Source organism: Nelumbo nucifera, chromosome 1 (genome assembly GCF_055504915.1).
Source record: "Nelumbo nucifera cultivar China Antique chromosome 1, China Antique-T2T, whole genome shotgun sequence".
NCBI lineage: Eukaryota > Viridiplantae > Streptophyta > Magnoliopsida > Proteales > Nelumbonaceae > Nelumbo > Nelumbo nucifera.
Window position 1 is genome coordinate 127,872,398 of NC_142649.1, and position 27,648 is coordinate 127,900,045.

At 38.4% G+C, this 27,648-nt stretch overlaps 1 protein-coding gene and 1 pseudogene across 1 annotated transcript; one reads left to right on the plus strand and one right to left on the minus strand.

Annotated features, from left to right (window-relative positions):
- Positions 1-10,461: 10,461 nt before the first annotated feature.
- On the minus strand, positions 10,462-12,576 carry LOC148803808 (ethylene-responsive transcription factor ERF069-like; annotated as a pseudogene).
- A 2,729-nt stretch (positions 12,577-15,305) lies between these two features.
- Positions 15,306-15,941, plus strand: LOC104613078 (uncharacterized). Its single transcript, XM_010280770.2, has 3 exons — positions 15,306-15,463; positions 15,599-15,667; positions 15,774-15,941. Exons 1-3 carry the CDS (start codon positions 15,404-15,406, stop codon positions 15,846-15,848), a joined length of 204 nt encoding a protein of 67 aa, XP_010279072.1. The 5' UTR covers positions 15,306-15,403; the 3' UTR covers positions 15,849-15,941.
- Positions 15,942-27,648: the final 11,707 nt, after the last annotated feature.

Sequence of the window (27,648 nt, forward strand, 5' to 3'; positions counted from 1 at the left end):
GACTTAAGTCCAAATTGGCGGGCTAGAAAAAGCACACTCTATTCCATGCTGGTAGGTCTGTTCTCATTAAGTTTTCTCTCCAAGCTATTCCTTTGTACATCATGCAGACTTACCTCCTTCCTATGCAGACGTGCACTGAGCTTAATAACATTTGCTGTAATTTCTGGTCGTCTGAATCTGAATTGAACGGTTTGCATCTTAGAAAGTGGTCCTTGTTTTGTCAGCCTAAAGCTTATGGTGGGTTGGGTTTTCGTGACATGGAGGTGACTAATAGAGCCCATATCATTAAGCTGGGTTGGAGGTTACTCAAGTTCCCTTCATCCCTATGGGTGAAGGCTCTTCGTGTAAAATACTTCAGAAATTCCAACTTCTGGAAGTCAAAACCAAAACTGGGAGACTCATATATTTGGCAAGGTATCCTTGCTTGCAAATCTCACCTTCGCAAAGGCTATCGCTAGATTATTGGCATTGGGTGGAGTATTGATGCTATATCAGACCCTTGGTTGTCACATGATGTGGATCTTTCTCTTTCAGCATCATAGAAATAACTCATTGAAAGTGGCGGAACTCATCAACCAACACTCAATGACTTGGAACAATGGATTGGTGAATCAATTATTTTCACCTCAATCAGCTCAAGAAATTCTTTCATTAGATCTCCCACTACACAGTAATGTTATGGAGGACCACCTTGTTTGGACCCTTACTCCTCACGGGCAATTCACCACCTCATCTTCCCATCGGCTCCTGTATTCGGAACTCCCTATTTCTTCAAAGGCGACTTCCTTGTTTGGGGATTGCGATTGGTCCATGTTTTGGAAACTCAAGTGGACTTGTCCCAAAATTATGATTTTTCTTTGGAGGGCTTTAAATGATGCTCTTCCCACAAAGAATAGACTCAATGTGTGGAAGTACAATCTTGAGTCTTGTTGCCCTCTTTGTATGAATGAGGAGGAATCTATTGACTATTTATTCCTCAAGTGCCCTATTGCAAAATTGGTCTAGTTTGGATCCAAACTAGGTGTCCGAACTGAGCTCTTTCAGTATCTACCAGAATTGCTATGTTTTTGGATCTCCCCAGGGACTCCCTCTATTTCCTCCCCACATCCTCCTTACCTATTGGTCTTCTCCATCATTTGGTACCTTTGGCTGGCTCGAAATGCGATTAATTTTCGAGGGGAAGTTTAGTCTCCTGATCTGATAATTGGTAAGGCCCGAGACTTTATTGCTCGATCTTTGGTTGGTGTTCTTCCTAATTATCAAGATCCGCCCATTGCTTTAGTTCTACCTCCCCCTAGTAGATGGTGTAAGCCACCTGCTGAACTGGTTAAGATTAACTTCGATGGTGCCACTTCTCTAGTTCGAGTAGATGCTGGTTGTATCATTAAGGATCAACATGGAACCTTGATCTATGCTCGAGTTGTACCTCTTTGTACGTGCTCTGCCTTCGAATCTGATACCCGTGTTGTACCTGAAAGTCTTTAGTTTGCATTATCTTGTGGTATTTCCATGGCAATTTTTGAAGGTGACTATGCTACTTTGATTAAATTCTTATTGGAAGATTCTAGTTATCCTCCATGGAGTGTATTTACACTCTTTCACAACTGCAAGAATATTCTAAATCATCATCCTGATTTTTCAGTAGTGTTTTCGTCGAGATCAACAAACAAGGCGGCTCATTCCTTAGCTCATTTTGGATTGACTTGTAACTCTTCTTGTACTTGGTCATCTGTTCTAGTGTTCTTGAAGAAAATTGTAAAAGAAGAGTCTATTGAGATATCTAATGAAAGCTAGGCTATTGGGCCATTTCCTCAAAAAAAAAAAAAAACCACCTTAGCTTTCCCTACCATCGTCCTAATGTTCAATCTATCAAATCTGATCATCAAGTCAAATACTTTTTTTTTGAAGTGCATCAAGTCAAATACTAAAAAATTAATTGATTAGATGGTTTACATTTCCATCATACAAGTCTACTAAATGAATTTGTGTTTCACAAGGGTCAATTCATATGGTTCATGGTAATATGCTCAAATGTAGTAGCTATGATAAAACATAATGGCTAGAAGGTTAGATGTGGCTAAAGCAAAACTTGTTGATGTTAATGCTAAGCTTTCCATGTATAAATTCTAAGCCAATGTTCCCTGTGTTGTAAAGGCATAGACCATAATTTGAACTACTACTTTAAGTTCATTTCGTTCCTTCTTATTAAATTTCATATTTAGGGTTTGATTATGATACCAGAAAAAATTGTGACCAATCAACTGGTATCATAAAAGATGTAACCAAAATCCTGTGTTGTAAAGGCATAGAGCCACTTTTTAATTTTGTTTGCTTTTAGTTATGAGGGTATAATTGTGTAAACATAATTTGAACTACTACTTCCCCTACCTATAATCCTATCATTGAGTCATGTATTTGAGGTGTTAACCCACATTCTCATTTATTAAACCTATATTAAAGTATTTTCATTTCTCACCAATTTAGAAATGAAAATACCTTCTTGTTTAGATGGTAGGTCAATGGTTTGACCTTTTAGGGCAAATGAGCCAGCATATGGCATCATATATTTAAATGATAGTAATAAAAATTAAAAAAGATAGAAAGACAAAAAAAAGTTAAAAATGCAAAAATTGTGTAGAAAACATTTGGGTATATCTATATTGAATATTGATAATATAAATAAAAATAAGGTGATAAATAAGAGTTCTTTTTAATAATGATAGAAATGGAATACAAAATTAAAACTAACTTGAAAACAAATTTGTGTTTCCATCTAGGTGCTTGGTCAATAGTTCGTGTATTTGGATAAAATGGGTCAACCAATGATGTCATAATTAATAATAAAAGTTAACAAATATATAAAAAATAAAAATAATAAGAAAAATGTTGGCACTTCTCTTATGTTGTACATTTATGACACTATGCAAAGGTAAATATGATCCATAAGAGTTATTTTTATTAATTATGTAAATGGAATAGAAAGTTTAAAGCCACTCAAAAATTGATAAAAACCAAAATTATAGAATATACAAAATGTTTGTAAAAACAAATTGTACATAAATCTCTAATATCATATATTATCATATTTGTAAAAAAATAAGTATGATAAATAAGAAATATTTTTATTGATGATGGAAATAAAGCAAATGGAATATAAAATTTAAATCCACGAACACACCATGCCTCAATTATTTATCTTTGTTCATAGGTTCTGATATGTACATTCTTATTATTATTATTATTAGTAGTAGTAGTAGTAGTAGTAGTATTTTCACATGCAACGCATGTACACATTTACTAGTAAGCTTAAAAGGGTGTTTGATCTTATTGATTCCAACTTTATGTCTTGGAACATGGATACTCTTAGGGAGCATTTTAACCCTCTTGCAATTCAAAAAATTGTTGACATTAAGCTAGCTCATATAAATTGGGATTAAGGGTGTCGGGAGACTAGTTTTGGATTGGACCCCATCCAGTCCAAAATCAAATTGGACAGATTGGACAGACCAACAAGACATATTGGATTTGACCAATCCGGTCCAAAATATTTATTAGATTGGATCAGATTTGGTCCGTCTGTAATAAATTTACATTGGATTGGGTTGGATTAAGCCAAAATGGTCCAAAATATTCATTGGATTGGATTAAACTTGGTCCATTTATAATGGACTCAATTGGACTAGATTGGATTAGACCAAATCCACTCCACTTGACACCCCCTTACTTGGGATGATAAACATGTTTGAGGCCTAGATCCAAAGGATGTTTTTATTGTAAAATATACCTATCATGTGGCCCTTACATCTAACAACCAACTAATATACAATAACTAGGGGTGTTCATTATACAACAACTAGGGGTGTTTATTTAAAAGAAAACAAATAAAACAATTGATAATATGAAAACTATTTGAAAAAAAAAGACCCCTCCTAAGTATTAGAAACCTTGCGGAATCAGGGTACATCTGTGAGAGCCGAGTCAAGGTAAATCTACGAAAACTGAATCAGGGTAAATTTGCAAAAACTGGATCAAAGTAAATCTGTGACAACTGGATCAGGGTAAATCTACAAAAACTGGGTCAAAGTAGATTTGCGAAAACTAGATCAAAGTAAATCTGCGAAACTGGATCAAAGTAAATCTACAAAAACTAGATCAAAGTAAATCTGTGAAAACTAGATCAAAGTAAACCTGTGAAAACTATATCAAAGTAAATCAACGAAAACTGGATCAAAGTAAATCTACGAAAACTAGATCGGAGTAAATCTGCGAAAACTAGATAAGAGTAAATCTATGAAAAGTGGATCAAGGTAAATCTATGAAAACTGGATCAAGGTAAATCTGTGAAAACTGGATCAAAATAAATCTACAAAAACTAGATCAAAGTAAATATGCAAAAACTGGACTAGAGTAAATTTGCGAAAACTAGACTAGAGTAAATCTGTGAAAACTATATCAGAGTAAATATATGAAAAACTGGATTAGGGTAAATCTACGAAAACTGGATCAAATTAAATCTGCGAAAACTGGATCAAATTAAATCTGCGAAAACTGGATCAAAGTAAATATGCGAAAACTAGGTTAAGGTAAATCTGCGAAAATTGGATCAAAGTAAATCTGCAAAAAATTGGATCAAAGTAAATATGCAAAAATTGGATCAAAGTAAATGTACGAAAAACTGGATCATGGTAAATCTGCAAAAACTGGATCAAGGTAAATCTGCAAAAACTGGATCAACATAAAACTGCAAAAATTGAATCAAAAAATCTGCGAAAACTGGATTAGGGTAAATCTGCAAAAAACTAGATTAAGGTAAATTTATCACTAAGAAAATCATTTTAGAGACAAGCAAATCAACCATTAAGACAAAGGTTCAAAATTCTTGCAAAGCACAATCACAAAACACCAAAAAATATTCTTTAGTTTTTTTTAGAACATTTTGAAAGATTTTAATAACTACTTTTTACATAACATAATGTGAAATAATTGTTAAAGAGTTTTAGACATTATTTATCCTTCATTCTATCATTCTTTCTTTTCTCTTTTTTTTTTCTTTTCTAGTTTGTTTTTTTTTTTCCTTTCTCTTTTGTCTAAATTTTTATTATCATTTATATCATCTCAATTTACTCAATTAAAATACTAGTGCAGGTCAAAGAAAGGAGACTTACAAACATGATTTTTGACGCGGGTCAAAGCCTAGAGGCTAATATAACCAACGAGATTTTCTGACATGGGTCAAAGCATAGAGGTTGTCATGACCAATGAAAGATAGACATAGGTCAATGCATAGAGACTGACATGACCAGCGGAATACATAAGCAAGCAAAAGGATATGATGTGATGGTAAAGCCAAGATATAAGCTGGGTATGCACTGAAAAGGTCAAAACATCTCCTCAAATTGTGGTACATGGAAGTATTCAATTATTAGGCAATGTACAAGGACATGAAATATTGGAATGGTAAGATGGAAAATTTTCAAAACTAAAGGGCAAAAGTGCCTTCAACCTCAACTCATATGAAATTGATTAGGCCTAAATAGGTTACTTCTAGTTCGCATCAGATGAGAGTGTGTAACCTCTCTTTAGGATCGCCACTTAAAACTCATTGAGTTAAAAAACATGTGCAATGGAATTGTAAATTGTTGATCAAGGGATTCACTATAAGAAAAGCCTTTATCATAAGGGGTCTGCCCTAGTTTTTTTTCTTTCTTTTCTTCTTTTCTTTTTCTTTTTGTTAACAAAAATGGTGGCTATAAAGTTGATACTTTAATGGAGCAAGTGACAACTTTGATCCTACATCGCCGGGTAAATAGGTTTGTCTAGTGCTGATTTACCAATTTTTCAAAGATCGAGGAGGTCTTGCTCATTAGGACGAAACATGGCATGGGACAGATGTTACAAATGATGGGTTAAAAGGCTCAAATAACAATTAATATAGGCATCCGATGCTTAAATCACCACCTTAGGGATTTAATTCAGGGTCAACTCTCACCATCATATTTTCGTCTTCTCTCTCTTTTTTTTTCTTATCCATTTTTTTTATTTATTTTTTATCAAGGCTCTCTTCATAGCCATATGGATGGAGGTTGCTCTTCATATTCTTCATCAACATGAATCGTACCTTCTTATTAATTAATGAGGACTTTATTTTGGAACAAAATGTAAATGGGTAGGGAAAATTAGAACTAACATGCAGGTGTCATCATGAAAGATCCCATAGTGATAAAATCATCTTAGCTGCCCTAGTTTCTTTTAACTATTTCTTGATTCTTCATTTGACAATTCACTTTTGCATTGATCTTCCTTAATAACTACCCCACTTTACTTGAGTAGTTCATTCTCAGCAAAGCTACCAACTATTCATTCATTTTTCCTTGTTTTTTTTTTTGTTTTTGCTCTTGCTCGATTGCTCTAATTGCATTCTGTTTGTTTTAAAACCCACTCATTAAAAAGTATTTATTGTGAAGAAAATGTTGACAAAAAGGCTGGGCCAACTAGGGGATTTTACTACATATTATTAGGATTGAGAACACAAGGTCAAACAAGCAGCCAAGGATGGCCTCTGATGTGGACGTTTTTATTGGGAAGACATATCGCAACCGACAACAACAGTAAAGGGAGCAAGATTTGCTGATTCTCATCTTATCTAATTCTAGCTAGATACAGTTCTTATCTTATCAGTTCAGTAGGATAGATTAAGGGAGTCTTATCTTATCTTATCAGTTCAGTCTTATCTTATCTTATTAGTTCAGTAGGATAGATTAAGGGAGTCTTATCTTATCTTATTAGTTCAGTAGGATAGATTAGTAGGGAGTCTTCCTAATTAGCAAGGACTCTTCCTAAAAGTAGGACTCTTATCTCTTGTAATCTCCTATTTAAGGAGCTGATTTTATTCAATAAAGGCATCGAAAATTTCAGTCAAGAAAGAGAGCAAGGAGAGTTAGGTGATCTCTTGGACAAATCACCATTAAGGCACCAAGATAGGTTCATCAAGAGCAGGGAGGAACAAGGGAAAACAGGAGGTTTTCCCCGTGGAGCGACCCGTGACAAGATCCTATTCCCGAGCCCATAATAGCCTCCCTTCATTTCATTATTGACTACACGTCACTTATTGAAGTACCATATGTTGAGCATAGTATGTCGAGCAAAGCCCCCTTGGGCATTCTTCTTCTTCTTCTTCTCTCTCTCTCTCTCTCCCCCCTTTTTTTTGTTTCTTTTTTGTTCTTTCGCTTTTTTTCATTATTTTTTAGCCCCTTGATGACCCATGAAGTGCATCCTATGGATTTGATTAGTTTGCCGAAAAAAGGTCTAATGTATAAGCTCGACTGGTTAATTAGCAACTTTTGTGAATTCAAGGGATCGTTGAGGAAAGAGAAACAACCAAGGGTGGCCTACAGTCCTTTCTTTGATTAATCGACAAAGCACTAGGTGAGGATGGTACCTTTGTTCTTTGCCAGCTCAGGCATTACTCAAGGGGAATGTACTATGCTTTGGCAGCTACAATTCTACTCCAGTTTGGACAAGGAGGATGGCTTTATTATAGGTTGGCAAGTCAACAAGACGTTCAACTATAGAGATCTTAATCAACAACTAACTTTCCTCAGGCATGCTTTTGGGACTTTAAGAGGAGGCAGTCTCTGCCTTCTTCTGCAAATAGACAACCCTGAATGGACTAATCACTTTCTTATAAGTAAGCATCTCAAACAAGGGAAGGAGAAATTGGGGGAAACAATATTTTATTTATGAAAGTGACCAGACCCATGAGATGGGCTACTCTACGTACCCCTTTGAAAGGGATCAGGCTAGACGTAGTTCAAAATAAGAGGTTGAGCCAACACCCAAGGCTCTACTGAGAAAAGGTAGTAAAGTTTACTAGCTAAGAGGTGTTAATAAGATCATTTGGGAAGGACTCTTGCACCATGGCACGAGTCACTGCACAATGGGCTACTAGTTTAGGGTTCCCAATGATATATTGAGAAAAGAATAGCTTAGTTAAAGCATTCATACATCATCCCACCTCTTTTTTTCTCTTTTTTTTATCCTTTTTTCTTCTTTTCCTTTTTTTTGGTTTTTAGATTTTCCCATTTTTTACTTTAGATATTCCCCCTTTTTATTTTGGATTTTTCTTGATTTTGTATTTTTCCTTTTTTATTTTATATATCCCCATTTTTATTTTATATATTCCCATTTTTTGCATTTACTATTTTTTTTTGTATTTTGTATTTTTTCCTTTTTTGTTGCTTTTGGATATTTCTATCCTTTTTTATTGATTTTGGAATTTTCCTTTTATTTGATTTTCTATTTTTGTATTTTTTCCTTTTTTGTTTGTATTTTGGATTTCCCCCATTTTTTGTATTTTGACTTTTCTTCCGTTTTTATTGGATTTTGGGTTCTCTTTTTTTTTATTTCCTATTTTGGATTTTTCTTTTCTTTTTTTCTGATTTTTAAATTTTCCATTCTTTATCCTTTGGATTTTCTTCAACTCTTTTTTTTTTTTATTTCAGATTTTCCCATTTTTTCCCATTTCTGGATTTTCCCATTTTTATAATTTTCTGTAGTTTTCATCTCTTTTTTTTTGTTTTTTTTTTCAACTTTTATCTTTTCTCCTTTTTTGTATTTTGGATTTTTTTTTTGTATTACCTCTTCTTTGATTTTTTTTCACTCCTAATAGGGCCCTCTAAGATTGATCATGCAAATGTATCACACACAAGTTGGCTGACCCTAGAGTCTAGGTTAGCACATAGGTGATGTGCATGGACTCGGGGTGTGACATCTAAATCATATTTGAAAGGCCACCAGTCTTTAAACCTCCATCCATAGAGGCTTCTCAGATTGGTGGCTGGTTGAGAGCTTTCCACCGGCCTCATTGATTGGGTGCCTTGTCCCAATGGCCCAAGTGTACCGCACTCTCTCCTAATAGGAGAGTGGGTTCTAAAAATATAAGGATGATATGCAAATGCTCATGCATCAACATATAAATGAAACATGCCATTTCTCATAGCAATGATCAATAATCTAACAACAGAGCATAAATGATAATGATAATCTAACTCCATATAAACTAAGCAATTATGATAGTCAATTCTCTCCTAATAGGAGAGTGGGTTCTAAAAATATAAGGATGATATGCAAATGTTCATGCATCAACATATAAATGAAACATGCCATTTCTCATAGCAATGATCAGTAATCTAAGAACAGAGCATAAATGATAGCAATATGATAGTCAATGTAAAGCACATGCTAATCAAAACAAACACTTAAAAGACTAGAAGGTTCATCACAGCAAGAACCTATTTATTCGAAAGCGGTAACTCTATTCAAGCATTTCTCTTCTCTCCCTCCTTTTCTTTATTTTGTTTCATTATTATTTTTTGTTTGTTATGAGAACCCAACAACCTTACTAATTGACAAACCTGCCCACTTTAAATGTCACCCAAACATACTTACCGGCAGCAACCACTAATCTATTAACTTCACAAAGACAGACCTTTAAAAGGATTTGCAGTAAATGGAGGTGAATCTAGTAGGACTAGCCTTACCATCCCATCTCCCTAGGCCTGACCCACACCTTTGAGAAAGCAAGTTTATATGCCAATGTGTCACATGGTGTCGGTTGATGATCACCAAAACAGCGGAGTGGGCCCGACACATCCAATGTTCAGCAAGCCATAACCTTAAGAGACCCAACTAAAATCAGCAACAACACCCCCACACAAAACAATTCGATTGGGCATGGGTTGTCTACTTGTTTTCCACAGGTCGCCCTAATCCAAAATGGGATAAAAAGACTGGACAACCATTGGTATTAATTAAATTTCAGATTGAAACATTTAAACATAAGCTTGCATCTGAAATTTGCTCTCAAAACAAACAACCTGAGCTGTAGTGACACTCAGAAACCATGGAGTAAATTGAAGTTTTGCTGATAAGGTTGACCTCGACCTAGTACTCAGGGCACCTCAAGGGAGATGGAGGTCCTAAGAGGAAGCCAGCTATAGTAATTTGTAGCAGCAGGGGGATGGAAAAAAGTCTGCTATGATTTTAGTGGAACAGAGAACAGGGATGAAAGAGTGTTGCCGTAGCTTGGCTCCAACTATGCATATCGACAGCTGCCAGCTATTGCAACTTTCACTGGGACGGGTGGGTGCAGAGCTCTACCTCGGACTGATGTAAAGGCCGCCCACCCAAGGATCTAAAGCCAGAAATAGGTCTGCAAAAGCCTACCCTGAAATGGGTTTAGTGAGGTTTGTAACACCCTAGAATTAGAACTCTAAAGCCCAAGTCAAACTTCTTCAGATTCTGATCCTATGTCCTGAGATTAGAAGAATCCTGGACTCCCCCACCTTTCACCAATCTGAACATGAAGTCTCAACATGACTGCTATTTCTTTGGCCTTTCCTGCTTTCATCATTTTGTTATTAACTTACCTGGTGAAAGTCAAATTATGATCTTCCACTATTTTCCAAGGTGTATGGTTCAAGCAGTAGCTACACATTTATTGAAAGAAGAAAAAAAAAGAAAGGGTAAAATTACAAAGACCCCCGTACTATGGGGTCTGTGAGAATAAAGACCCCATGTACTTTGTTTTGGACAAAGACCCCCCTTTACTATGACCATGAGACAAAGACCTCTTCCCTTAGCCTTCCTTTGAAATCGGCAGTTGCAATATTTTTTAGTCTCCATACTACTCTTGGAATAACTATTCGGAAAAAAACACTATTCATCTTCCCCGATCTCAGATACACGAACAACAACGGCGGTAGCTGTTGTATGGCAGCGGATTTCCAAAGTCTTCTCTCTTCTTCCGTTCCCCTTTCTTCTTCTCGATTTCCTTTGGAGAGAGAGAGAAGAAGATGTCACAGTAGCAGAGGTAGCAATAGAAGGAATCGTAGCCAGAACTGGTTGGTACTTGTATCTCCTGCTTAGCTTTTGGCGGAGTAGTGAAGTTCGTCATTGCATCTGGTCCCCTCAACTGAATCGCTGCATTGTCATAAACCTTGGCTGCTTCCTCGGCAGTGTCGTAAGTTCCTAGCCACAAGCGTACACCTCGTGCGGGGTCTCGAATCTCAGCAGCCCATTTTCCCCATGGTCGTTGCCGTACTCTGCGGAACTTCTTGCCGTTTGATGAAGAGAGATTTAAGGGGCGCCGGTTAGACTGAATACTGATTTACTTCTCCAACCACCATTCGCATTATCGTTATCTGTAGAGCAAGATTCAATACTGATATCGTTGACGTACCTCTTCACTATGTGACGGCCAAACAACTCATCTTCGTCGCTAGACGAGTCCGTCGCGTCGGCATCGATAAAAGAAATTCGAACAACTTTTGGCTTGTCAGTAGCATTCGCTTCCGACGAATTATTTCTATGCCTCATCGATGATGGCTTCGGGAACTTTTTAGTTTAGCTGACGGTGCTCTGTATATTTGACCAGAGAGAAGAAGTTATGCTCCATTGATAGCGACTTTGGATCTCTCTACTCTACTTGCATTGAAAACAAAAGTTAGGTGGGGGAACGCAGAACGGGGTGTGGCCGTGTGGGAGGAGAAAGCAAGAAATAGGCTCGAAAAGACGGATTCTTTTGAGACTAGACACGAGGAGAATAAAGAGAAACGTTAAGACGAGAAATAAAGATCGACCGATGAAATAATCTAATAAAAGGAAAGTTTAAACCTTGAGAAGAAGCGGATTAATCAAAGATAAATCTTTAACTTCACCTTGAATGTGTGCATCCTGAATTCATCTGTCCCATAGATCCCATTCTTAATATCGGGAAGCGAGGGATCAAATGGATATTCCTTTTTCTCACTAGGATCTTTCAAGGCCTGTGGCATCAACAACTGCTCTGATTGTTCCTCCGTTTGGTTCATAGTTAGATCGGGAGAAATCCATCCTTCTCCTGTGCAACTGCCGCCCTTCAACATCATCTCTATTGTTTTCTTCCTCGAATTGCACGACTTCAAAACTGGAGGAACCAAGTCCCCAGGTCGATTACCATTAGCATCAACAAGGTTAACGTCAGCCGAAGCATCAAGCAAAAGCTTGACAATCCCATTAGAGGAAGCAGATCCTCCTGCAGCAGCAAAGTGGAGGGCGGTTGCTCCGTCCGACCCATAGGCCCTGTTGACATCAAGAAGAAGAAAGGGGAGGAGAGAAAGGGGAAGGGGAAGAAGAGAGATCAGGGGGAGAGAGAGGGAGGACTTGGTGGATTTCAACAGAAGGCTGAAGAGGATCTTTGTCGCAAAACAAAGTACAGGGGGTCTTTAAAAAAGCATTGGTTCAGCCCCAAAGAAAGAAACACCTTGCTTGTCTCATGGAAGAGGGTGTTAATTACTCTAAGCTTAAATATCCATGATGACATGCAAATTCAACTAGACCTTAAATACGGTGGAGATGACAGGCGAGAAGAGAGAGATACTCAGACATTCACAGAGAATAGAGAGACAAGACACTAGGGGAGAGCCGGAGAGGCCGTCGGTTGAAGGACGACTGGTGCTAGAGGAAAGCAAAGAGAACTGCAGCACCTGCTGCCGAATTGGCCACTTAGGATTGGGGGTTTTTTGGGCTAAAGGTTGAGATTTTTAGGTTTGGGGGTATTTCGGAAGGATCAGAAATGCTTGATTGGGGATTTGGGGTGAAATGGGTTTCAGGCGGCAGACTGAACAAAAATCGAGTGCTAACAATTATAGATATAAAATATAGTTATACTATATGAATATAGATTATATAGACTAGTGTAATGACACGTGCTATGCACATGTCCAAGTAAACCCTAAACCTTAAACCTTATAAGTCTCAAATCCTAAACCCTAAACTCTAAAGCAAAAACCATAAACCCTAAGCCCTATAAACCTAAAACCATAAAGCCTAGGCCCTATAAAGCTAAAGCCTTAAAACCTAGACCTTAAATGCTAAGTGCTATACCCTAAATCCAAAACCCTAAACCCTAATGCAAAATGTTTAAATCCTGAACCCCAAAAACTAAAACACCAAACCCTAAACCTACAATGTTAAAACCCTAAATCCTAAAGGTATAAAACACTAAATCCTAAACCCCAAACCTTAAAGTCCTAAAACCCTAAACACTAAAATGCCAAGACCCTAAACTCTAAAACCCATAAACCCTACACCCTAAACCTTAAAAACCATAAACCCCGCACCATAATCCCTAAAACCATAAACCCTAAACCCTATAACCCTAAATCTTCTCCCTTGTTTTTGATATATAGGAATAGTGTATATCATAGTCTCTTCTTTTGATATCTAATAGTGTTTGAACCTTCTCTTTGCCATCTCCTTTGGCCATCGATCAGTCAAGTGTCAATCTACATATGTATGAAGGAAAATTAGGATTAGCTACAAGGCTTCATCACCTAAGAGAAAGCAATTTAAGCAATAGCTCTCACAATTTGTGCATCAAAGCTGAAGTATATTGGAAGCACTCCGGTGCTAATAATCAACAAGTAAGAGCATAAATAATAAGTAGGTGAAACAAAAAGGCTAAAGTGTATTCTTGGAAGCAGAAATACAATCATTGACGGAAATGGGGAGAGTGAAATGCCATTTCCCATTCTTGAAATACAGTGACAAACTTGATCTGGAGCCTAATTGTAGCTAAAGATGCATCAAATACTCCATACAAACAACAAATAACAAAAATATAATCTCATACATTAGAACTAAGAAAGAATAAAACCTCAAATCCTTAAATTATCATTTCCAAACATGCAAACCCTCTTATTTAATTATGAATTAAAATACTACCTAAGAAAAAGAAATAAGCATCCAACAATCACTAGTACTTATTCACACAGCAACGAAGATACAGATTAGTAAATTTTCAATATCCCATCCATCAAGCAACACATATTTTCAAATTGTGGAGCAGTTCAATGATTATATCAATTGATTGTATATAGAGTCATTTCAACTAAGAGCTAGTATAAGAGTCGAAGATTTAACAGCAAAGAAATAAAGACATATAAACATGAACACCTTAGGAGAACCAGAAAATAATGGAACATATCAAGAGAGAATTGTATGTCCACAACGAGGTAGATAGCCTACCTCTAATGTAGTCTTCAAGATATGGTGTATGCTACAAGAAAGAGCTCCGAGTGAGGTCAGTGTATCAATAAGGAAGGAAGAAAGAAAACTTTGTCTAGTAGTAGCGAATTTCAATAAAAGCCCTCAGGGAGGTAGAACAACGGCAGGGATTGAGGTTGGTTGACACACTTCAATTCCTCTATGGATATGATAGATCATCCATAGATCTATAATATAATTAATCCTTGTGATTAAATCATAAAATATAATTAATTATTAATGATTTTTAATTCTAAAAGTATAAAAATTAAAAAAATATTGAAAAAGAAATTGCAATTGATCTATGGATATGATAGATAATTCATGGATCTAAATATAATAAGTCTTTCTAGGAAGATAAAAAATACATTTTCAGTTTTTTGTTTTTTATATTTTTCGCAAATCTCTTTATAAAATTTTCATAAATGTACTCATAATACTTAAAAGTGATTTTGAACATATTTAATTTAGATCAACATAAATTTAAATATTTTCAATCTTTCATGGAAAAAAAATCACAAGATATTATGCAAAATTAAAAAAATGTACCTATTTTTGTAATAATTTTCAAATCTACTCACGTGTATTTTTGCATATCTAGCACTTTATAAATGAGATTTAGAGTTTTAGAGTCATTTGGGGGTGAAAGAAGGTTTGTTTCAAGGGAAAGAAGCTTTCTTTCCCCGTTTACTTTTTCTCATTTTTTGTCCATATCTTTTTCGTAGTGTATTGGTCGATACGCTTGATACACCTCCGGTACGACTTGATATGGGTCTGATACGGTGGGAAAAGATGATACCATAGATTTTCCACCATATCTTGTATTATAATTTGAAAGAAATGATACGGTACACCACGTATCAGGTGTATCTTGTCGAAAATTTGAAACCTTAAGTAATTCTATTGTTATTCTCCAAATAACAAAACTAATGAGGACAATATTGAAAAAATCAGGGTGTTTTGACGATAAGATAATTTACCATTCTCATTTTTATATATGGTTATCAGATAGATTATAGAAAATCAAAGGGGAGTTTTAGAAAATAAACCATAGTTATTTAATATTTGATTTTTGACCACATATTTGAATTGAACGAGTTTTTAGGCACAAACAAAGCTTCTACATGTATTTCAAGATAGAAATGAACAACTTAATTAATGTTCCAACAACATGACACATGTCTTCCAAGGGCTTCATGACAAAGACTATAAATTCCCTCACTATTACTTCGTTTCTTCATCATTCATCACAAGCCCCTTTTGAGTTATATCTGTGTTGTGACTTGTGAGTTCCCAGAGAGGCCAAAAGAGAGAAAAGATGGCTGACAATTCTCAAAAAGCGAACTTCCATGCTGGTGAAGCCAAGGGCCAAGCTCAGGTGAGCAATATCCTCCTATATATAGGTTCATTATATACTCTAATTCATCATGTGTATCGATATATGCATGCATGCATAGAACATAATGTGGCCATGGGTTTTCATTCTTGATTAGATTTAAGTTTTTCCTTGCAGGCCAAGGCAGATCAATTGATGGACAAGGCAAGCAATGCCTATGAATCAGCCAAGGAATCATGCCAAGAGGTTCATTTCATTTCCCAAGCAAAGAAATTCTTGTTCTAGTAATGCTAACAATGCAAACAATCTTTTTTGCCAATATAAATTTTAATTGGTTTTTTATTATGTGTAGGCTGGTCAGCAAATGCAGGCCAAGGCACAAGGGGCTACTGATGCTGTCAAGGATGCCACTGGGATGAACAAGTGAAAAGATCTTGCTTCATGGATGTTGTTATGGCTTTTGAGTTCTTGTATTTATATTACATTATATAATAAAATGTAGCTATCCACGTCAGCTTAATCTCCCTCTCTCTCCCCTTCTCACAAAGAGTTCTTTATGGTTTTTTAATTTAAAAAGTTAAAAAAATAATAGACTGGGCTATTTATACTCACCTACAACCAATTTAGTTTCCTAATAATGAATGTAATTACTCCCCTACAGAACATAGTTATCTTTTAACACTACTAGCCCATGCATCACATGACCCCAATAGACTAAAGGGCCTCTCCACTTCACTGTGGTAGCGTTTTCTTTTAGATGAAAGTATCCAAAATGTGGTTACTTCCACTCTCAAAATATCTATATTTATACTATATATAAAAGTGTCGATGCAAAGTGAAAGATTTTTTGAAATAAAATTATCCTCAATTTCTTTGTTTGAAAAAGGATATAAAAATTATTTTATTACATTACAACTTTAATGGATAATAAAATGCCCATAGTTGAAAATGAAACGTCGATTATTACTTTTCACCTCTTTTAATCCCCTCTCATTAAGTCTTATATTTAAGGTATTAACTCCCATTTTCTCTTATGAAATTCTATATTTAAGTTATTTTTTTACTAATAAATGCTAATAATTATATCTATGTCAATATTTTTAACAATATAAAAGCATATATTTTAAAATTGACTAAAAAACAAAACCATTCTTTATCTAAGTGGTGGCTAAGCAATTCAACCATCTGAATCAAATTGATCAACCTATGAAATCATAGTTAGGTAATAAAAAAAATTAAATAGAAATAAATATAGAAAATTACAAAAATGTAGAAAAATTAGGCATGTTTATAATACTTTTTGTTAATCAAATTAAAAAAGTGTACTAAACAAGAATTATTTTTATCGATAATGAAATTGAAATACATAATTTAGAACCGACCAAAAGTGAAATTATTTTACTGTTTGGCAAAGATCAATAATTCAATTTTTGGGTCAAATGTGTTAACATTTAGTGTTATGAATAAATAATAAAAATTAATAAAACATAAAAATAAGAAAAATACATAAATTTTTCAAAAACACATCCAGGCACATGTATAATATTACATAGGGAAAATTCCCGAGTAGTAAGTGCCCTGTACTTTGGGCCTAGTGCCACTTTGGTCCCTAAACTTTAAAATGCGACAATTCAATACCTGAACTTTCAAAGCATGACAATCCAATACCTACCGTTAACTTATTGTTAACCGTCGTTAAGTGGCATTTGAAAAAAACACAAATGCCTTTCAAGTGTCATATAACTTTCTTTATCAACCATCCAAACATTGACAAAAAATTAATAGTCCCAAATCCTTGCCTCTTCTGTTCAAGAAAATTGGGATCACCAGAATGCCCACTCAAATGTGACCCCAACTTTCTTGAATAGAAGAGGCAAGGATTTGAGACTGTTAATTTTCTGTCAACGTTTAGATGGTTGATAAACAAAATTAAATGACACTTGAAGGGCATCTGTGTCTTTTTCAAATGCCACTTAACAGCTGGTTAACAGCTAGTTAACAATAGGTACTAGATTGTCACGTTTTGAAAGTTCAGGTACTGAATTGTCGCATTTTAAAGTTCAGGGACCAAAATGGCACTAGACCCAAAGTACATGGTACTAATTGTGAATTTTCCCTATTGCATAATTATCATATTAAATAAAAAGCAAGTGTGACATATCATAATTATTTTTACACACTGAAATACAAAAAAATTATAGAAAAATTGAACATATCTATAATTCTATATTTACACTACTATTAAAAATATGAATAAGATTGTAGAACTTTCTTTTGACTAAAATACTCATTTTCTAATTTAATCCTTATTTAATTGTGAGGTTTAAATTATAAATTGAACTTCTATTTTTCAGTTTTCACCTCATTCATTTCCATCTATTTAAATCTTACATTTCTTTGATAAATGAACAAAAAAAAAAAAAGATAAACCAAAAAGACAACATTACAAAAAGAAGAATCTAGCCAAGCAAATAGGCTTGTCAGTGATATTTCAAACTTCACAACTTGATTTGATTATCACATATTTGGTTGAGGTCTTTATGTAATCAGATTTGGAGTTTTCAATTTGCATCTGGTTAATAATAAAAAAACAAAAAACTATAAAAATAAAAAATAAAAAATACATACTTATAGAAATTTTTGGATACATTATTACTATAATCATCATCACCTAGAATTTTCACATGCATGCTTTCTAGTAAAATATAAGTAAGAGTTATGACCTCCACTTTTAAAAATATTGCTTACTTTAAATGATGCTAGATCCATATATACTAAAGCAAACAACCTCTATAATTTAATTTTCTAGTACAAATAAAAGATCCATCATAAAGATTTTCACTTCATTAATTGACTCATGGGTCACATTCTTTTAGGCAAAGTGGGCCATTAATTACAAATTAACTCGGAATTAATATCGTAAGGGTCCGTTTGGTTCATAGTTGGAATTGGAATCAAAATCCATGAATGGTCTAATCCTTTCACCTATTTGGTTCAAACAAGAATCAGAATGGATTGGAATTAGTTAGAATGGATTCTCATTTCCAAGGGAGGGGGAGAGAATAACCATTCCCTCAAATGGGGGAATGCCATTCCTCTAGGAATGGGAATGGAATTCCAATTCTTCCCAATCAAACAACTGGAACCTGAATAGACCAAATGGACCCTAAATTTAGTTTTTCTTAGAAAGTTCAATATTCGATGTTTTCTTTTCTTTTTTGTTTTTTGAAAAGTTCAATATTCAATAAATATGAAATGGCCATTAAATAGTCATCCATTAATTCATGGGGGTCTCTTGGAAAGTTCAATATTCAATAAAGTATCAAGTTCACTTGACATGGTTTCGCCTCAAAATAAAAAATTATCCTGATTTGTCGAATTTGATGATTCATTGGTTGAGTACTTGAAACTCCAATATTGTGTTTGTACATGCACATGTGCAACTTATAAAGTGGAAAATTGATGGAAGGGAAACAACTCTTGGATCAAGAACGTTTGGCATTAATCTCTTAATTAACAAAACATCTATCTTTCGAACCGAGTCATGTATTCTCCCTCCTTGAATTCAATATCTAGTTTCCTGATGGCACTTTAGTTGGAAAAAATATTATTTTTGTTATGTAACCTTAATGTTCTATAAATCTAGCCATTATTCGAATTAATTAAAGATATCATCTAAAATTTTAAAGTAAATTTACTTGAATTATTCATTATAAAGGTTAAGAAAACAATTAATTCAAGAAATCATGGGTACCTAATGGCCAACATTGTTCCTAAAGGCAAATAGCCTGTGAACATTTCAAAGCTAACTCAAAAGTGAAGTTGTTCTTATATTTGGTACTAGGTCAAATCCTTTTAAGTTAAGTTAATTCTTGATGTTATAATTAAATAATAAAAAAATAGAAAAAAGATAAAAACACAAAAAAGTTACAAAATTAATAAATTTTGTAAAATCATTTTGGGTACATCTCTAATATTAAATATTCATTATATTAAACAAAAATAAGTGTAATAAATGAGAATTATTTTTATACACAAAAATATAAAAATATTGTTGGAAATTTGAAAACATAGCATTACTATCATCATCATCTAAAATTGTCACATGCAAAGGACATGCACACTTACTAGTTAAGCAAAATGTATCTTTAACAAGCAATTATAGACTTCTAGTTCTTAGTATACATGTTTAGGCTAATCTTCTAAACTATCAGCTCTGACTATTCTAGGAAGGGAAAACCATACTTCACACAGAGCAGATATACTAGTTAATTAGTAGGGGTGCAAATGGATCCAATTCTAATTGAATTAGGCAATTCTAATTGGGTAAATTACAAGGACCCCCTGTACTATAGGGTCAGTGAAAAAGACCCCTTGAACTTTGGCCATTAGACAAAGAACCCTCCCTTGGCATTCCATCAATTAACTTCGAAAAAGATTCTTATTTAACTATTTAAAGTTTTTTAAATGTTCAAACTACCATTTTCTAATTTATTTTATTAGATTTTTTTTTCCTCAACCAATAGGACTGGTAGGTACTTTTGGTGAGTAAGCAAATAGGCACCAGTCTAGGTGGAGGTAGTGTTTGTCCAGTGAAGAGGGCAGCAGCAGGCCATTGATCTCTCCATTAGTAGTTGGCTGACCCTCTTTGTGTGGGGGTGATTAGAAGAAATTAAAATAAAATAAGAATTGGGGTGACGTTCCTGTAGTAGGAATCGGGGCCATAGTTGGACGAGACTTAAGTCGTACGTCTCACAGGTCCCTTTCCCTATAACCCAATCTAGCACCAATGGGCACTCCGCGTATATATCGCACTTTGCTCTAAAATTCCCTTTCTAGTTTTTTAAATTTTGATTTTTTTTATTTTTTAATTCAACGTAATTAACTCACGTTCATCCATTGACATTGCAGAGGTGTCGTTCAATCAATCACGACTCTACGACGATTACAAGTAGTCGTGATATAGGGAAAAACCACGACTACTCTTTTCCTATCTCTGTTTTTTCAAAACTTTCCAATTTCAACTCAATCACAGTAGCTTCATTTTACCCTCTGTATTTTCCAATATAACGTCAATCAGTTAAAACGTTTTTCCCTTCAATTCAAGTTTAACATTACAAAATAGGAGCAGAACAACGACTAACAGTCATGGACATTTAGAGCTTGACTTATAGCTTCATTGTGGAGATTCAGGGTCTGATTTGAAGCTTAACTCACAACTTGATCATGGAGATTCAAAAAACAGGGACGGAGCACCGGTTTCTTCGAGGCATCTCTTCATCCCCATTACAAAATCCAAGGTATGTTTTCCGACTACCCCAAACCATTAAAGACAGGGGATCATTTTTACCGAAGACCATTAATGACCACTGACCATGAAAGTCTAAATGGATCGATTTTGCTAAAAGTATTGGTTGCCGGCGTTGTTCCGACGACTGACATCCGCTCTTTTCCACTGTAAAAACCCATTAATTGTAAATTGGCCCCTGTTTTGCATTGTGGTCACTAAGTAGGCGTTTGGCATCATGCTGCGTTTCAGGGCCGATTCATTTCTGCTGATGTGTCACGTGCACCACATCAGCATAAAAACGGAATTGGCAAAAAAATCGTATTTAGCAATGGTGTTTCTCAAAAATAAAAAAATAAAAACGTTTATGTAATAATTACCCTTAGAATTCGAGAAAGGAGGGATTTCTTGAAATACCACTAGGGTGATCCTGAATCGCCCTGGTGACGTGGCACATTGAAATTTAAAAAAGTTGACTATATACACACTAGCAGAGATCCATGCGATGCATGGGAAAATTTGAAAGATTTAATAATTTTATTTTTTATTTAATGTTGATTTATAAAAAATAATTATTGTTAATTGAATATGAACAAATATTTTCTAATAAATTTAGTTTTATTAATAATATGTAGTAATTTTAATAATTTTTATTCTTTTTAAATAAAATTTTGTTTAATTTTAAATAAATAAAAATAATTATAAAAGTTAACATTTTTATTAATTCCACTAATAATTAACAATTATATAGGATTGACAACGGGGTGGTTCAGGGCAGGACACCCTATCCCTTTCCCCACCCCATAGTCAACACACTCTACCCCATCCCCGCTCCGTCCCCAGTGTCACACAAGTTCAAGGCAAAGTAACCACTCCTCAATGTCGGGCGAGTTCAGGGGCAAGGCACTCAACTCCTTATCAATGATGGATAATCCTCGAATTTTCTTGCCCTGTCCCTAGTATTGGGCGGGTTCAAGTAGAGGTGTAAATTGGGTCATGTTGGGTCGCACGACACAACCCACATGTGGCCCGCACAAAGTGCAAGTCGTGCCATACTGGTCCACGAGGCATCCCGATCTGTGCCTCCCTCCTCTAGGATAATTTGGGGGGTCGGTTCGGCAGGGCCCATGGCTCGAACATGCATGGGCCCGTGTCGTGCAGAAGGTCGGGCTGGTTCATGGGTCAGGCCTTGGGCCAGACCATGCCGCACACCAAGCCAAGCTCAAGGCAAGGCACCCACTCCCCATCCAAGGTTTTTAAAATTGGACCGCATAGGGAGCTGCTCTGGGGTCGAACGGTCTGATTGTTCGGTCCGAATGGATGCCTGCTCTGACAAAGAAAAAAAATTAGAAAAACAAAAAAAAGGCCAAAAACTGTTGTTCAAGTTGACGGTTTGGCCGCCCAAGTCAGCGATTCGCTAACCAAATAAACGGTTTTTAGACAAAAAGCGGTTTTGAGGTGAAATGGTGTCTGGTTCCCAATTTTTCTAGTCTAGCCATCTGGTTTGATCCAGTTTTGAAAACACTGTCCCCATCAACCCAATATTCAAATTGATGATAGAAATGATCAAAAGGATATTGAGTATCAACCACATGGTAAATTTCTAAAAGTACACTAAATTGTCTTTATACTAATTTATCTTATAATTTCTAATATAAACTAACCAATAATTTCCTTTTTCCAATATTATACTAATTTATCTTAATAATTTGTGTAATTATTTGTTCAAATTATAATTTTCCATTTCCCATAGTCATTTATCTTTAATAATTTTCAATAATTTGCAATGAAAATTACATAATTTTTGTAATGGTTTTCCAAAATCTATCAAATGTAATAAATTTTCCTAAAATTTCTGAAATATTCTAATAATATTGTTATTTAGTTATTGAAATAACATTGTTATTTAAATTCTTAAAATATTAATTATTTATTGAATCTAATAATCCATAAAATTATAACTGTACTATTATTACATAATGATGTAGCGCAATCCGGTCACTCCTAGCTGGCGCTCGCGTGGCTCCTGAGAGGTACTTGAGACGAGAGGAAAGAGGAAGAACTCCTAGGGGGTTTCTCGATGGGAACGCTCTGATGCTTAAGTTAGTATTGTGTGCAAGAAGCAAAAGGAAAACGAAGGCTAAGAGTGCAAGTTGCGCAGATGATTCGAAGATACCTTGTTCCTTAAGAATAAGCCCCTTATAACTGAATTCCGTTGCTTCAGGCCCTCTGACTTCTGACAGGGCAGGTATAACCGTCGCTGTCAATCTGCCACAGCCGTTACAGGCAAGGCTGAGGTGGCACGCACGGGGCCGTCGTTGCAGGGTACGTGTCTGTCAGGTGCGGGACACCTTTCTAAAGGTGGCAGGCGCGGCGTGAGGGACATGCCTGCTGTCCACAGATTTGTCGGGTACGACGGTCAAGTAGGAAGCCCTCCTGTGGTATACCGAACTACCCTCCCGCGAATTACCCTGAGTCAGGCTGTCCTTTGAGTGACGGGCCACCTGTTGCCGGTTATGCCGAGCTAGCTGACCCGAGGTGTCTGTGCCTCGGGGTGTCCGGAGAAGGATCGTTGCGTTCTTGCCTGGGAGTGGCCCGAGGTCCATTGGGAGGAGCTCGGGTCTTAAAAGGGGTCAGGGCGCCCCGAACTCGGGACCCCCCGAAGTGCCTTAACCCCGGGGAGGAGGTGCGGGTAAGGCGGCTTCCGGCGAGTAGCCGAGCTGAACTCGGTGGGACTTTCCCTCTGAGTTGTGCTCACGCTCGTTGCGCTGTCATGCTGAGTCACTGTTTGAGCAAGGTCACGCCCACGTGTACCCGTGCTGCGAGGTCGGGCCAAATCACCCTCCATCAATTGCCCCCCATTCCCTGCGCTGGTGGCGGTGACCCAGCGCGGGGAGGTCATGACGCACCGGGTGGATTTGGCGTTGGTATTCATGCCGCTTTGTCACGCGCTCCGTCCAGCTGGACCGGTCTAGCACCCGGTTTAATCAGAAAAGACTCGAGTTGTGTCTAGGTTACGCGCGGATCTCACGCGATTTGGACTTTGCGGACGTCAAAAACGCGCTCAACCGTTTTCGCCTCGAGGAACCCGCAACCTTGGCTATAAATAGGGGGACCCTTGGTCATTTTCTTTGCCACCAAGCTCTCGTCATTATCGTTTGAGCTCGCGTCGGAGGTCTCTTAGCTCGGGTCTTCCAGTTCGTCCTGTTCTCCCAGTCCGGTCGCGTTTCCTTTGGTGAGTCTCCCCGAGCTTCCTTCCCCTTTTCAATTTGTTTCTTCCTTTTAGTTCGCTATGTTGTCTAGTGTAGACAGTGTTATCGACGAGCCCGAGGTAGGTACCTCGGCTCGGGGTGTCTCCTCTGCTGCCCAGCCATCCGAAGTATGGGTGGCTTCGGGTCATCTGGCGTCCACCTCCCATTGAGGTTGGGAACCAGATCAGTTCGGGCCTTCCATAATGACTTCGGAGAGTTTTTAGGACCTCATACAGAGGTTCCTTCTCCCTAAGGAATACTCATATAGCCTTCCCATCGGCAACTTCCCATGGGAGCACGGTCCCAACGAGATCGTGATCTTCAGGGAACAACTGATAGCCGGGCTCCAACTTCCTCTTCACCCTCTGATCGTTGAGGTGTTGGTACACTTCAACATCACCCTGGACCAACTCCACCCAAACTCCATATGGAATGTGGTGGGGTCCATCTCTCTTTGCTTTGGTCTTTCCCTTTCTATAGATTTAGATGTTCTCAGTACAATTTTAGCTATAAAGAAGAGCGCTTCTGGTGCTCTCCCCGGGCATAAGCAGTCCTATTACCTGTCCCCCCGCCCGGGTTTCAAACTCATGCACAAGCTCCCGAGCAAAGTCCCAGCTTGGAAGCGGGACTACTTCGTAGTTCGGAGCAGTATGGGGTGGCCCTTCCCCACCGATTGGAGGATAGCCGTTCAAGACCCTGGTGTCATCCTAGACGGGAAGACCAAGAAGGTGCTCCAGTCACTGGCTCAGCTCGGGTTGAATTATAAAGACTTCACTTCTGAGGAGAAGCTCATCCAGGCGAGCTTGAGCCCGGGTAGGTTTTCCCCCACTTCGGCTTTCCATTTATATGTTTGCTTCGGGTTGCGGATGTCGTGTTTCATCGTAGGTCCCATGGAGGCGGAGAGAATAGACAACATAATCTCTTCCGCTAGATGAAGAGAAAGAAACGCGTAGCCAAGAAGGCACACGTTGAGTCCCCGGAAGCTTCAGCCGAGCCCCAACTTCCGCAGACTTATGCCTCGGGACCCAAGGTGGTAGCCGCGCCCGTCATCAACTTGGAAGAAGGGGCCGTGCCTAAGGGGCCCGAGGTGATGGTGGAACCTGCCGTTAAGCCCACTGAGCCTGCTGCCAAGCCCACCAAACCTGCTGGTGAAAGCGTTGCCGAGGCCAACGCTGCTGCTGCCGGGGCTCATAATGCCGAAGTTGCCGCTGAGGCCTCTGAGAGTTCCACTCGTGATGTGGAGATGGCAGCTTCCAGCTCGGAGGGTCAGGGGAGCCAAACCGTCCTGAACCCCCAGTGTAGTCTGAAGAAGAGCAAGCTGGCTGCATACTCGAGGGAGGTCAGCGATTGGGCCGAACTCACTCCTGGTCAGCTCGGCACCCGAGCTGCCACTCATACTATGGTGGTGAGTCTTTCTTCTTCTTTCTTCTTCGTCTTCTCTCTCTTTTTTTCTTTTTTCGACCAGTTTCCCTTTTGCAGGTGAACACCGCCATTCGGGCCTTGACCCTTCAATCAGATCAGCACCTGAGGTGGGCCTTGGAGGTTGAGAAGTCGTGTCGTGCCGCCCATACTGAGTTGAGGGCAGCTCGTTGTCAGGTTCACTGCCTGGAGAGTGACGCCTCGGCTCAAAAGAGCTTCATCAAGGTGTTAATGGCAGAGAAGGGGGAGCTGGCCCGAGACAAAGACAAGTTGAGGGCCGAGGTGAACGGCCTCAAGGTCGGTCAGGAGGCCTTAGGGCTCAAGGTGAGCAGCCTCAAGGCTGAGCGGGATGCCTTGAAGCTCGAGGTGCAAGGCCTCAAGGAGGCGAAGGGGAAGCTGGAGCATGAAGTGGGGTACCTCCAGGAGGACATAATGGAGAAGACTGCAATCTTCGAGGGTGCTCTCGAGGAGACCAAGACTCAGGCCGTCATTGACTATGTCAACTCTTCAAGATTCGACGACGTGATGATGGAGGCCTACCATAAGGGCTTCAAGCTCAGTCGGTGGCTGATCAGGCACCTCTACCCTGAGCTGGACACGAGCGCCATCACTACTTCACGGATTACTGACGACATCGTGCGTCAGTCAAAAGATGACCCCAATTCCGAAGATGAGGGCGCCGAAGATGAAGCAGAGGATGCTGGTCCAGATACTGTCCCCGAGGGGGTCCCTGATAGAGGCGACGAGTCTCGAAGTAGTTTGCTATTTATATTTGTAATTTAATCTTTTTCCTTTTTCTTTCTTGTAATCAAGGCGTTCTTATAGATAGTATTGTCTTAGGTTGACAATATTCCATGCCCGAGGTACTTGTTTCCCTTCAAAGGTCTCGAGCTCGTATGTTCCTTCCCCGAGCACTTGTTTCACTCGGTAAGGGCCTTTCCAGTTGGACCCGAGCTTGCCAGCGCCGGGCTCAGGCACCATAACTTTACGAAGGACTAGGTCGCCAACGCGGAGATTCCGCTTCTTGACCCTGGCGTTATAGTACCGAGCTACTCTCTACTGGTAGGCTGCTGTCCTGATGTACGCGAGGTCCCTTACTTCGTCGAGTAGATCAAGGTTGGTACGTAACTCATCTTCTTTTGTCTGATCACTGTATGCCTCTAATCGTAGCGTAGGCACTTCGATCTCTGCGGGAATCACTGCTTTGGTGCCGTAGGTGAGATTGAAGGGTGTTTCTCCCGTGGTCCGGTATGCCCATAGAACACTGGGTAGTTCATTGCCCACAATCCTTTAGCCCGGTCCAACCGTGCCTTTAATTCGCGGAGGATGGCTCTGTTTGTGACTTCTGCCTGACCGTTTGCTTGAGGGTGTGCGACTGAAGTAAAGTTCTGTCAGATTCCCATGTCTCGGCACCAGTCTTGAAATTTGATGTCCTCGAACTGCTTGCCGTTGTCGGAAATCAATACCTGAGGTAATCCGAAGCGGCACACGATGTTCTTCCAAAAGAAGTTTTGAACATTTCGGGCTGTGATCGTCACGAGGGGTTCGACTTCTACCCACTTAGTAAAATAGTCCACTGCTACTACTAAGAACTTCCTTCCACCCATTGCTGGCGGGAATGGCTCGAGTGGATCGATGCCCCACTGCGCAAAGGGCCACGGGCTGGTGAGATACTTAAGGTCAGCAGCGGGTTGGTGGTGAATATTGGCATATCTCTAGCATTTGTCACATTTTTTGACGAGCTCAATAGCGTCTGCCTTTATTGTTGGCCAATAATACCCTTGTCGAAGTGCCTTTTGGGCAAGGGCCTTGCCCCCCAAGTGCCTGCCGCACAGACCCTCATGGGTGTCGTGGAGTACGAGCTCGGCTTTGGTAGGTCGCAAGCAACGCAGGTAGGGGAGCGTGTAAGATCTCCGGTATAGTCATTCATCTATCATGACATATTTGGCTACCTGGCGCTGCACCCTTCTAGCTGCATTGCGATATGCAGGGAGGGTTCCGTGTAGCAAGAAGCTCGCGAGCGGGTCAATCCAGCTCGGCTCTGCTTGAACGACGGGAGCGACCTCCTCTGCCCCCCTGAGAATGCTAGGCCGAGACAGGCCCTCTATGTACACGGTTCTCATGGTGATGTCGCTGGTGCTGGCTAACCTGGACAGGGCGTCGGCCTCAGCGTTCTCCGACCTAGGGATTTGTTTGATGAAGTGTGAATGGAAGTTGAGCAGGGCCTCTCTGACTTTGGCTAAGTAGGTGACCATGGTCGGCTCGCGAGC

Excerpts from the sequence above, each read along its gene's own strand:
- LOC104613078 (XM_010280770.2), top strand. The coding sequence starts at position 15,404 with ATGGCTGACAATTCTCAAAAAGCGAACTTCCATGCTGGTGAAGCCAAG. Across the intron at positions 15,464-15,598 it reads AAGCCAAGGGCCAAGCTCAG|GCCAAGGCAGATCAATTGAT; the intron begins GTGAGCAATATC and ends TTTTCCTTGCAG. Across the intron at positions 15,668-15,773 it reads CCAAGGAATCATGCCAAGAG|GCTGGTCAGCAAATGCAGGC; the intron begins GTTCATTTCATT and ends TATTATGTGTAG.